General features: G+C 40.4%; 1 protein-coding gene across 1 annotated transcript; it reads right to left on the minus strand.

Annotated features, from left to right (window-relative positions):
- Nucleotides 1-9,535, minus strand: spon2b (spondin 2b, extracellular matrix protein). The gene is made up of 6 exons (XM_034207335.1): nucleotides 9,412-9,535; nucleotides 7,766-8,033; nucleotides 6,121-6,344; nucleotides 4,528-4,719; nucleotides 3,335-3,521; nucleotides 1-1,074 (listed from the first exon to the last, which is right to left on the minus strand). The coding sequence occupies exons 2-6, from the start codon at nucleotides 7,998-8,000 to the stop codon at nucleotides 896-898; spliced, it is 1,017 nt and encodes a 338-aa protein (XP_034063226.1). The 5' UTR covers nucleotides 8,001-8,033; nucleotides 9,412-9,535; the 3' UTR covers nucleotides 1-895.
- Between the last annotated feature and the right edge of the window lie 3,700 nt (nucleotides 9,536-13,235).

Consider the following 13,235-nt stretch of genomic DNA (forward strand, 5'->3'; position numbering starts at 1 on the left):
TCTTGATGTATTTACACTTTATTGATCATACAGAAAACATGTTTTTTTGGTACATTTTTTTGCATTTTTTACAAAAGCAATGGATTTATATCTCAATAACATAGAGGAATACAACTTATAGATTCAGACTTGATATACTGTACACTACAGGTTAAAATCCTGTAATAAATATATTCTTTGTCTTCAGGCAAACAAACATAATCTCTCTTTAAAAATGGTGTTTTGAATGTGGGGAGGACGGTACATAAATGTCAATGTCTGACTCATTTTGTTGCCATCACTACATCAATGCTAATGGTCATAAGAAATAATTTGTGCCTGAGTTTATTCAAATGTTCTGTTCAGTATTGTTTTGGATATAGCGTTTCAGATCTTAAGAATTATTAATATGAATTTATTTCAACATCTGCTTTTTGGAAGCTCCTGGGGTTTATAATCCAATGTTGGCAAACACATTTCTATGAGCTTCAGAGATTTCAAATGAACCAAATGATAATGTTTTTGGTGAATGGCTGAAACAGCATTGTGCTATTCCCTGTCAAATTGTATAATCTGCCAAAACAGAATTGGTGTCTAATAGCTATTTTGCCAAACTACACCTCTCTAGTGCTGTCAGATATATCAATGTGACTTCAGGAAGATACTTGTTCTGCTGTTTAACAGTCAATAATTACATTAGTCATTTCCACAGACAGAAGGCAAAGCCAGGGAGGAAATAAATGAGCCTTCTACATCGTATTTAAGCCTCAAGTGAATATAGTACAGCCCTTTTGTTGTTGTTTCTCCGTCTTCTTCCTTTCCTTCCTTTCCTTCCTTTCCTCCCTTTTCTCTCTTTTCTCTCTTTCTTCTCTCTTCTCTCCTTCCTCTCCTTCTTCTCCTTCCTTTCTTGGCTTAGTCATAAACAGTGGTCGGGGAAGCACTTTCCCTCTTCCTCCAGCAGGGGGCAGGCTAATCCGTTGTTGGCTGGGTGCATTATGACATAGCGTGTGCGGTGCCGCACGCCCGAGTCTCCACACTTGCTTTTGCACAAACCCCATGGAGACCACACTGACACCTCGCAGTCCAGAGGGGTATCTGCAGTGAGAGGGAGGGACATATAATCACATTAACATTTAGACTTGGTTTGTCATTTTGCAGTCATTGTTTTCTAGCTCTTCAGAAATCAGAATCCCTCTCTTCGTCCCGCAACAGGGAAATGTACATTATTCCAACAGGAGAAGTATAGTGCAGATAAAGTATATCTATTTGTTATATATCAATTGAAAGAGGTAACTGCAAAGGAGTCTCTTTCCCTCTTACTGTATTTATTTTTTGGAAGCTGCGAATGGCTGATTTTTGTGAGTCTCTTTAATAAGTTTGAATGGAAAGGAGAGGAATAAGTCATAAAAGGGCAACATGCTGGCATTCAACCCTTATTTTTTGTTATAAAAGTGTATACATTAATTACAAAGAATGGTGGCATGCTGTGTGTGCAGCTCTTTATGAAGAGAAAGCTACGCTAATAGATTCTTGGCGGTGGTTGTGCTGTTGAGGTATGTTTAATTATCTAATATAACCTTTATTGAATTAGCATTTTGCTGACCATGCTTGTCTAATTTTTGATACACTTAATGAGTAACCTGCAGCCGATAGGGATTCAGAGCCGTGCTAACGGGCACTTCTACTGTAATACAGGGAATTAGAGCACATCTTGAACTCTTGAGTTACATCTTGTTCTTTTTATGTTATGCTTTCGTTCTCCAACTTGTTGAACTTGCCGGGCTACCTCCATCAACCTTGTTGTGAGTTCCCTTACAGCTGATTTGTATCACAGATTTAGCTGTGAGTTAAGAGTAGAAAAGCAGAAGGATGGGAGGCTGTACGGAAGCTACATGGATGGAACAAGCTAATCAAATCCTCCTTCATCTTGTGTGTCCATTAAGGACCTAAAAAGGATAACATGATAAAATGATGTAAGACCCAAAGAGGATTTATCTTTTTGTATCCCAAAGATCGAATGTACAACAGGTGATTTCTAATCTGTTATGAGAGTCATCGTTCAAACCCCCGGGAGAAGGCATAAGAGACAGAGGGATTAATGGAGGGAGGGAATGATAAACAGACAGAAGGGTAAGATGTCACATTGGGATCAAGGCAGGAAACCCCGACAGACTCCTGGCTGCTCTCTGTTGTTTGTTGATGGGTTGTCAGGGGAACGGACTTGTAGTCTGTGATGCTGAGTCAAGCCTTTGCATTTACCCTGAACATCGAACCGCCTGCCAGTCAGGCACTCTATCTGTTTCTCTTTTCCTGCCACAAAAACCTGACTTCCAGTGGTAAGAGATGTTTTTATAAAAGGTTATTTTTCCCTCTTTAGAGTACATCACTGTATTGTTTGGCTTTGTTTTATAGTCTCACACACTCTTCGTTTTTCCTACTTCGCCTAATTTTCTTACTTACAGTCGGGCTTCTTTTTACACCAACCACTAATCTGTGAGTCTTAATGTTTAACAGTCTGAGAACCATCATTAAATAAACACAGCTTCATCTAATGGGTCCAGATCTGGTTAAAGCAAACGTGTTGGGATCTCATTTTAGGTCACGACCAAAACATTGCTGTACAGAATTTCTCTCTTTCACTTATTTATCCTCTCATCTTTAGAGTTTTCCACTGGATGCCAGATGTGCCCCTGGTATTTTCTGATGCCCTACTTTCACTTGGTTTCTATGGTTTATGGTTAGTAGCAATTAAGTTTGTGTGTGGCCTGTAATGGTTCCCAAATGAAAGCAATTGAGTCAGCAATAGACTTAGTCCCAAACTCCTACATCTGTTCTTTTGTAACCACTTAATCTCTTTTTAATATGTAGATTAATCGACCAGTGCAAATGGAGGGAAATCCTCCTCTAACTCATTATGTGCATGGTTTAGATGTTTTTATTTGACACCTGGGAAATATTCAAACATTGATTTTCTGTTGGACATTTAGGTCTGTTCGTCAAATGTACCATGTTTACATTCAGTGTTTCCGACCAAAGTGAATTGTATGTACTATTAGGGTTTACCAAACCATGTTGATCGCATTTCCTTTCTCATAAAACATCTGCAAAGCCAATTTCTTGAATGTTTAAAATCGTTTATGCTTGCTAGCTTGTCGTCTGCTTCCCTAGCTTTTCTGCCGCATTGTTGCACTCTTAACAAAACTGTCACCCACTGATGATCAGCTGAACAGTGTGAAACATGATGTCGTTTTTAAACTTGTGTTTGTTCTAAGGCTGCATATTATTCTTTTCGCAAGTGCCTTAAACTCATCAACATACCCCATCCGGTGTGAGTATTTCTGCTCCTCAGACTTACTTATGAGCTGGTCTTCAATCTCGTTTCCTGTTGGCAGTAGGTTGGACTCTGTGGGCTCCACAAGCAGGCTGATGATCTGATTGGTCTTCTTTATCTTGGTCAGCATCACCTTGGCAATTGGTGGCAGGTGCTTCAGGCGGCGGTAATAAAAGGAGTTGGCAGGGTGACTGGGGTAGGAAGAAGTGATCTGTGGAGGGGAAGTGGACAAGGAATAAAAGTGAATATATGTGGATTGTTTGGAGATGAAAGAAGGAATCAACATGTATATTGACATCATTGAGATAAGGTCAAAGAGATTAGCCGCTATCACACCAAGTACTTTGCCGTACTTAGTTCCCCCATGGAACTATGGAACTAAAGAGCAGATCGCGTTCACACCGGAATAAGTCCCTGAGGGAAGAATACGCAAATGAAGCCACTGACGTCACTTCTTCTTATTCTGCTTTGGGTTTACTGGCAGGCCGCAAACAACTTCACGGTGTATACTGCCACCCGAAGTCCCCGGGCGGAAGTCCCCGGAGTTGGGGACTGGCTTCAGTAGAAGCTGCTGGGACTTAGCAGCAGAAGACCCAGCAGCTTCTACTGAAGCCTTCCGAGTAAATCGCCAGAACACCGACACCTCCTCATCTCCACCGCTCCCATTTATTTTATTTTGTTGCCATAAGTTAGTCTCTCTCCGTTGGTGCGCTGGGCTAATGCTAATAATGCTAATGCCAGCAAATACAATGGCGGCTTCACAAAACGTTTCCGAGTTTTACGGGGCGTGGTTTGCATTTCACCCAGCCAATCAGAAATTGGAACTTTTTTCTCCCCAGGAAAATACCACCTCTCTAGCAGGCACTGAAAAGGGCGGAAAAGTTCTCATGAACTAAGTTCTCTTTTTGGTGTGAACGCAAAATCCCAGGAACTATCGGAACTAAAAGGGAAAAGTACTCCGGTGTGAAAGTGCCTATTGTGTGTTGAGTAGTTTGAGTACTCAAGTGTTCATGCCAATGATTTTCAAATTGTGCTGTCGACCCTTAAGGCTTTTGTTTTATCTTCTGTTGAAATTATTTAATCTAGTTTGTCTTCACACACACAACAATGTTCCCACATTCCTGGTTTTATCATGTTAAGCTCTTGTTCCTGTTCACACCATTTGTGTTATTTGGCTTTGGATTGACGGATGTTGCACTTGGCTCAGGATGACCCACCTGTGTAATTTGGTCCTGTGGGAGGGTCTCGAAGTTTGGCGAAGAGAAGGTGAACCCGCTGTCAGTTCCTGCATCGTACGGGAAAAGATCCAGAGACACATTCTCTTTCCACTGGTCGCCGTCACACAGGTCGATGCTCTCCACGCCCACAAACCAGTCTGGGCTAGGAACGAGACGTACGAGGAATGACAGCTGCAGAAAGAGGGGAGGAAGTAGACCGTGGGGAGGGAGATGAAGTGTGGAGTAAGAGAGAAATTAAGAGGTGGGTTGGAGTGAGCGATGGAGATAAGGAAAAAGAGGAGAAAGAGGAAAAAGAGGTGGGAAGGAGAATAAAATCGGTTGTTATTTAATGTCACCGGGTTTGATCTTAGTATTAGTCCTTGGATAACTATTTTACCTCATGATGTATCAGTTTGACAGTGGGTTAAAGCCACAAAGAAAAATAGATTATTTCAATAAATGTATAAACTTGATGGATCCATTAATTTAACTTCTACAACAGCACCTGAACTATTACAAATGAATGTATCCTACAGAGTGGTTCAAGATCTTGGTGTTATGCTGGCAGTTGATTGTTCAGCCGATCGCCTCAAGTCCAGATGAGGAGTGGGCTACAGAGGTCTGGTAAACTCACTTCTTCTAACTCCAAACCCCAGATTTTTATTTTCATTTTCAGACTTGTAGTCTTCAGCCTCACTTGTAGTCCAATAACTCACCCACCTCCCTACACATTGTATAGTACAGTTTGTTTTGGTTAGGGTCTTCTGTCTCTCCAACTCTTATTTTTCCATTTCTCTCACCTCCTAAATCACACTCGCGCCTCCTCCTCCTCACTCTCCTTTCTTGTCCAAGCCTAACATTGTTTTTGGTCAGACATGTCCCCAACTTTATGATCTACCCTGAGACTCATCAGTAGAAAGTTTAACAGCCAAATCATGCAGAGTTGTGCTTACTTTGTAGAGACATCAATTGAACTTGCTACATTTCGGAGGCTCTCTTTACGATGCAGCATATATGGAAACAAAACGCTCTGTACCAAGTTTTATAGAAGCATCAACCGTTTTGCTGCATCCAAACCACTCAAAAAGGAACAATGCAGCACTTTCTGACAATGTAATGCTTTTTTCATGATCAATAATTAACAGTAGTGTGACTTATAACTGCTAATTTTAGGTTTTTAACAACCCTTGTCTCCTTTTTATTGTTTTGGCTTTTTTACTCACAATTTCTGGGGTAAATAAAAGTGAATGCACCCCAAAAATAATTGTAAACTGACCAAATATCGTGTTGGTTAAAGATATACCAGTTAGGACCTCGGCAAGATGCAATGGATTCAAACAACAATATAATCATTCTCAGAAAAACTTTCATTTTCACTCATAAATAATTTGTTTATAATATGGTCAAACTAGAACTCTGCGTGATCTATGAACTTGATTATTTGGCTGTGTCTATTGGTAATACAATATTTTTATATTTGATAGGAATGATGGCTAAGAAAACATTTCATCACCTTGTTATATTGACCCTTTAGATACAAGTCTCCGATGTACCTGCGCCAGAGTGAAAGGAACCAAGTGTTGACAGACTTACATAAGAGTGCCTGGCGAAGACCTCAAACTCTGTCTTCATCTGGCCCGTTCCTCTCTTGACAGCGGGAGCGGAGACGATCCCATAAACACTCTGGATGCGTTCGCCGGCCGCCTCCACTTCCTTCATGAGCGTCCAGGCCTCGCCCTTCTCCGCAAACTCCCTCACTCCATTGCTGGCAAACTCATTACGCTGCCATATGTGGAAGTCAGTGCTGTGGGTCACCCCTAAGAGCAAAGAGAGGGGGATAGGAAGTCAGTGATTTCAACATTTTTGCAGGTCTCCCTTAAAAAAGAGATCTATGATCTCAAGGGACCAATCTGATTAAATAAAGGTTTGAAAACAGGTATTAGTCTGCAGTCATGTGATATACAACAAATATTATCTTAAAAATAAGGTTTTCTTTTTTATTTGTAATGTCTTTGTGTCTTATTGAGAAGATCATTGGCATTGGTTGATGTTGGAAATGGAGCTGCTGTGATGCAAGTCACATTTCAGTCTTGATCTGACAATAAATTATTATCGTAACGTATTCAATGGGAAGAAACATTTATTATTTTGTAATTGAAACAAATAGGAGACATTTTGCAATTAACTTAACAGGACATTCTTCTGTGTTGAGTAATTTTTGGAAATTAGTTTCCACACTAGCTCCGTGTTACTCAATCAGTATATTATTCCACATATGCTGCCATTACTGTGACCACCAGTTCCAGTGGTTCTCAACTGGTGGGTCGCGGACCCGTTTCGAGTGGGTCGCGGATGTGTGAGTGAAGAAAAAAAAATTGGAAAAAGTCAAACTTTTATTTTGAAGGCCCGATTTTCTAACGCTGTGCATGCAGTCGGCGTTGGACTGGTAGTACTGGAGACCATAAACGGTTTTGAAAACTTCTGTCACATAGTGATCATCTTCTCAATAAAATATCTTTGCTGATGTTTTTTCGAGTCTTCTGGCCAATCAGAATTAAGATTGTTGCCGGAAGTCCCCACGGAGAATAACTTTGCGGTAGAACTCTTCTTTATACATCCATGGGTACAACTTCAGATAGAAATGAACACATAATGAAATATGACCCCCGGTCTGATGACTGACAGGTCACAGAACAATGGGGGCTATCTACCCTTACCCACAATTTAAAGTAAGTCACACAGACTATCTCCTCTTTACTCTTCTCGCAGCAAGATGTCAGAACAAAGTGAAAAACAAACAATGGCATAAAATATTATTAATATGTCGGGTAGTAATAGATTTATTTATTTTCTTCTCAGTGTACCAGAATGCATAGTTCATATGTTAGTATTTCTAAAAATCTCCTGGGGGAGAATCCCCCCAGACCCCCCTGCTGGGGTTGGGTTTTCAGCATGCGTGCCGTTTTATATAGTTCAGCTTTGATTCCATCATCTCATTAAACCTTTTTTAAAAGCATACTTTAGTTCTGTGAAGGGATATAAGGGATATATGCACTGTACTTCACTTTTATTAATATTGTATGCTGAAAAGCGTATATATTACAGCACGAATTTTTGTTGAATAGATTTGAGTGCTTCAAAATGTTGGGTCGCGATGTATTGACCAAGTAAAAAGTGGGTCCCGATGCCTGACCAGTTGAGAACCACTGAGTTAGACGGTGTCTTGCTGTGCACTTACCGATGAGGTTGGACCACTGAGCAGGGGGTCGGTACACAGGATACTGTTTAGGGAAAGCTGCTTGGGTCCACTTCCCAGAAAACGTTAGCTTGTACTGGGCTGTTTCTGAGGCCGTGCACATGGGGACGTCAGTAGGGACGGGCATTGAGTGAACGCCTTGGCCCAGAGTCAGCATCATGAGGATCAGGCTGTAGAGAGCCTCAGAGAAGGAGAGGATGTTCCTTGTGGTGTCCATGGTAATGGGGTTTATTTAGGGAAGATAAATTACCTGAAGATGGAAAAGGATGGAAAATAAAGGAGAAATAATATTAGTAACATTACCATCAAGATGCTGCAAATGTGTGCAGGTGTAAACTCCACATGCTTTCAACTTGTTCATGATTTCTGCTCTGCTGTACAATTGCTTGATTAATGAGATTCAAATGCACAAGATGATGTCTTGTGCATTTAGAGTAAGTAAGTCTTATTCATTTATTCTGGATGTACAGAATATGTGCAGTCTTTCTTCCTTTCCTGCCTGATATGCTACAAGACATGATTGACTTGGTGGGATGGCAGAGCGTCTGTTTGCAGTATCAGTGCTGAGTTTAACAAGTTTTAACAAGCGGGGCCTGTGAGTCAGAGAGACACTGTCTTACTTAAGCGTCCCCCACTGTTTTTCCACTGTTTAGACTTGTAAAATAAGGCAGGAGTAAATCTTGCAATAATGGAGAAACAAATAGTGTGGTGTTTGTTGTTGCTGTGGTTACAGCCTGGTGAGCTCAACATTCCCACCACAAAGAATAAAGCAACAAAAAAAAAGCAGCTGACTTTCCTAACTTACAGTAATATCATTTATCATATCATGATTGGCAGCTACATTTTCATTTCATTTCAAACCTTTATTTATACAGATAAATCCCATTGAGATCATTGATCTCTTTTTCAAGGGAGACCTGCTCAAGTAGTTCCACATGAAACATAAAAACATGGCACTCATCATGCAACCTCCTTGGACTATTTCAGTGGCTGTTCACTAGTTTAGCTATTCTCTCTCAGGTCCTTCTCTTTTAACTGTATTATTAAGGACTATTGCATGAATGGATGAGAGTCCCTGACTAATGAAGAACTAAGTGTTCCCCAGGGGGAAATTCATTTTCTATGAAGCACATCCTCGCAGCAGATCTTTGCCTCGAAGAGGAAATACATGAGCAGCATGCAAATATAGTGATGTGCAGTTTCCTTAATCAAGTAGACCACCCAGAATTACATTCTGCTTAATGCAGAGTTAGTAAATGTGGACAAAGATTTGCTCCTAATATAGTCATTTTAGTCATTAAATGTAGCTTAAGGTAAGAAAATATCTTCACATATGTTCACAAAAGTAAAGCAGGATGTGTTTTGCTACAGATATTTGCATTCCACTGCAACACTACCCTTTCTAAATAAAACACATTGCAACCACATAAAGCTGTGAAATTCACACTTTATTTGGTATCTGAATTAGTTTGTTCTTAAGTATGATTGTATACAATTCTACCATGACATAAGTAATTATACATGCATATTTGGTAGAGCTACATATTCAGCTGACATTTCCTTAAATATAAACATCTCAGTGCTGCCTCTGGGAAACATAATGAAGATGTGGTGGAGAAGCTACTCACTGATTTTGCCCAGGCTTCCAGGTGGATGGATGGTTGCAGCAGATGAGTGGAGAGGAGGGCTGGAGGTGAGGAGAAGGGGAGAGGAGGGTGGTGGCTGTCGCGAGGAGAGACTACAAAGCTCCAAGTCTTTTTCTCGCCTATTTATGTCTTCCAGGAGGTTCACCCCTCTCTCTCCCCCCTCCTTCAAACCTCTTTCTCCACTCCCCTCTCAAACTTTTTTCACTTTTCTTTCAATACTCTCTATCTGCCTGTCAGTGACTCCTCTGCTCCCTTCATGGCCTTTGACTTTGGCTCTCCCTCCCCACTCTCTGCGCCTCTCTCTGTTTAAGTAGCCCATTAACTGGCTAATGTGTTCAGCAGTCCTGGATGCACTGACAGTGGTCCTGTGCAGCACCATGGGTAGAGTGTCATTACACAGTATGAAACTGTATATACCTACATATATGAACAACGAGGCTCATAATGTATCTCTAGAATTCCCTGAATGTCTCTTGGTCAAGTTTTTTTAAATCCCAGTGCTGTTTTTTGACCTCATGTAGGAAGTTATGTGGCCTGTTTCACAGTCAGTTTGCATCACTTATTTGATGTTATGCCTCATCAAGCTAGTTAAAGTATTGTCCGACAAAATATGGAGGAATTATTTGCCTTAAATTGTAAGGATATAATTTGTTTGATGTCACTACGTCAGTGTTTGGCAAAACCTTAGAGATTTAAGGTGAAACCCTAATTTGATTGAAATGTTACGGCACCCATTCAGTGATTTATTTCATTCCCAAATTGCACTCCATAGTTGATTAGATTTTGTATCATCCTGGCAGCAGTTCACTTCATTTAGTCATTGTTTTGTTGCTTTAACACAGAAGAAATAAGGTATGTCTGAACCTCAAAGAGCCGCAGTTGCCGTTTTTTCAATTAGCAACTAAAAAAATGCACTTAGTAGTGTACAGATCTCCGACAGGTCTATCCCCCTCTTCCCTTCCAAAGAAGAAGAGGTAAATCTCACTCAATTTGCAGATGCTTTGGTCGAAATGAGACTAAACCTTTTGGATTGACAGTTTGATCAACCAATCATATATTGATTTGGAGCCAATGGGCGTATTCTTTCAGAGTTTCCCTCGGTTCCAGGGTGCTCTAGAAAGCCCGTTAGTTCACCGGCTCGAGACAGAGGCCTAAGTGCTACGTAGCAATTCATTTGAAGTTTTATTGTTTTTTTACGTCGAAATGGCAACAGGTGAAGATGATGTTGTTGCGGAATTGTTGTTAGTACCCTTTTCAAGACGACCATTCAGTGAAAAGATGGACATTATAAAAAAAAGCCGTCCAACGCGAAGTGACTGCCTCCGTGACGTCCGTCTGACTAGAACAACCACATTTTCGAATCCGGGGGGGTGTCTACAGAAGGTCCTGTTGTGATAGACACGGTTCGACACTGTCATATAGATGTTGTGTTTTGAGCCACGACAAACGCCACAATTGTGCTTCCAACAGACTTAATAATGCTTGTTTTAGTCTAGCGTATTACCAGAATTTCCTTTTGCGACTGAATCATTTGTTATTTCTTTTTACAGTTTAACCACAACAAAATGTAACAACCCCCCTTTAATTTAAAGTGATGCAATAAGTCATGCATTCAAATATAGTCACATTATCAGCAGTTTATCATCTTTTGAGCTGTGATTTTCAGCTGTCATCACACATTTCCTCAAAAGAAAACACAAGAAACACAGTAAACAAACTCACAAAAACCCGTTACCACAAACGGGAAGTGTTTTGTGGTCACATTTGTTGTTGACAACTCCAGGTGAGGCTGGACATAAACAGACGAGGCAGTGTCGCTCAGAGTGTTTTACAATGTGTGACGTGTGACTAACACACCTACGGGCAGCCATGATAACAGCCGCTGTTTTTTTCCCAGATCCCGTGCTGTGCGTCTTTAATCTCTCAGACAAATTATAGAGGCTAATTGTGTGTGTGTGTGTGTGTGTGTGTGTGTGTTTGCTTGTTTGTTTGTGTGTTTGGGGGTCTGTGGGGTGGTAATTGACTTACTGAAACTGGAGATTGCAGAAAACACTCCACACAGACATGTGCAAATAAGTGCCAGCATGCACATCTAATAATTTCCATATGGTCACGTTTTTTACTCACACACACACACACACACATACACCCACACACACACATACACACGCACGCACACACACACCAGTTGCCTCTCAATATCCAGGATTTATTGTTTATATTTCAGAGTCCAGTGGCATTTGAAAAGGGAAAGTTAACTCATAACCGCCCAGGTAGCTCTTACACAGTGAACAGTGCTGTACTGTATTCAGTTTCTTGAGAGTCGTGGAGCTTAATGAGAAAAGGAAGCCTGGACGATGGGCCTGAAGTGGATGCTTTTCAGTTTAGGTTCCTGGCACACAGAAATCTGCTGGTTTCATTCATTAGGTGGATTTGCAGTTATCATCACATCAGAATTGACTAAAAATACAGCCCGTGTTGTTCTGTGTGTGATCCACATGCTGCAGTGTCCTGGATCAAGCCCCAATCCCAACCAAGTCCTGATCTGTTTCTCTGATGCAGAATGAGTTGGAATAGCAGTAGTGACAGTGTCACTGTTGTAAGGTAACAGTCCCCAAGGTCCAGTTATGCAACTACGTTTGCTCAGTTGTCATTGAGCTGTACAAGTTTGAACATGTTTATTAACTACATTTTTATGAGCCCTTCTAGAGCAGCAATGATGAGTTAATAAATGAACAACAATCGCTATTTTGATCATCTAATCTTTTGTTTTTGTTGATAGACTAATTGTTCTATTGTAAAATTGCCTTCCGTCTATTTTCATATTGTGAACAAAAAAAATATTTTTGGGTTTTTCAATGACAAAACAAGACCCTTAAAGAAATCCCTTTGGAATCTGAGAGACTGGGACTAACATGTTTTACTATTTTCTGTAAATTCACAGACAAATGAAACTGAAGATAATTGTCAGACAAATCGATAATGAAATAACATTCAGATGCAGCCCTATTTGTTGACTTTTCGTAGGCTTAAGACAGGTAATTATTGACTTTTAAATCGGTAGGTTCATTGCAAATCCATATTTATTTGCCTCATCTTTTGATTTAATGCCATTGTGCAGCCTTCAATATTGAAATATGTTATTCCTTGCTGCCTGATTTTTTGTGAATATTGAATCTATACAGGAAAGTCACACTTCAATACAGTTGTTGATCAGGAAACACATGTCACTTATTGTCACATACACTGTCAATGGTCCCAGCTTGCATTGTTTTGTTATTGTCTGTTTCTATGGCAACAGACAACTTCGCTAGGTGAACGATTGCCAATTTGTGGTTTATGTTTTAAGCATATGACTCAAAACGTAAAGGCAGGTCTTGATTTAAAAACACGCAGTCTGAGAATATAGTGTGTTTATGTAGGAAACGACCAGTTCTATGATGTCTATAAAGGAAGCTGTAAAAACCTGTGGAGGGGAGAGTCTAGGACCTTGGCCAAAAGGCAAGTGGCATGTATCTGCTGCAACTAAAGTGGGATGTTGTTACATATTGTGGTGGGAAGCTGTGAGGTCTGTCAGTATTCTATATATTTCAGTTGACATCACTACGGTGAATGGATATAATAAAATCACCAAAAGAGGGGCTCAACCTACTCAATCGCTGGATCTGGCTTTCAAGCTGGCTTCATAGTGTGTTTAAACTGAAAGATGACTATAATGTGTTAATCTGAGACCTCAATGTTTCTTGTATTATACATCGAGGTTTTATCATCAAATCGGAAATGTTGTTAATTTAGGCAGCACACCT

The sequence above is a fragment of the Gymnodraco acuticeps genome, unplaced genomic scaffold, assembly GCF_902827175.1.
Source record: "Gymnodraco acuticeps unplaced genomic scaffold, fGymAcu1.1, whole genome shotgun sequence".
NCBI lineage: Eukaryota > Metazoa > Chordata > Actinopteri > Perciformes > Bathydraconidae > Gymnodraco > Gymnodraco acuticeps.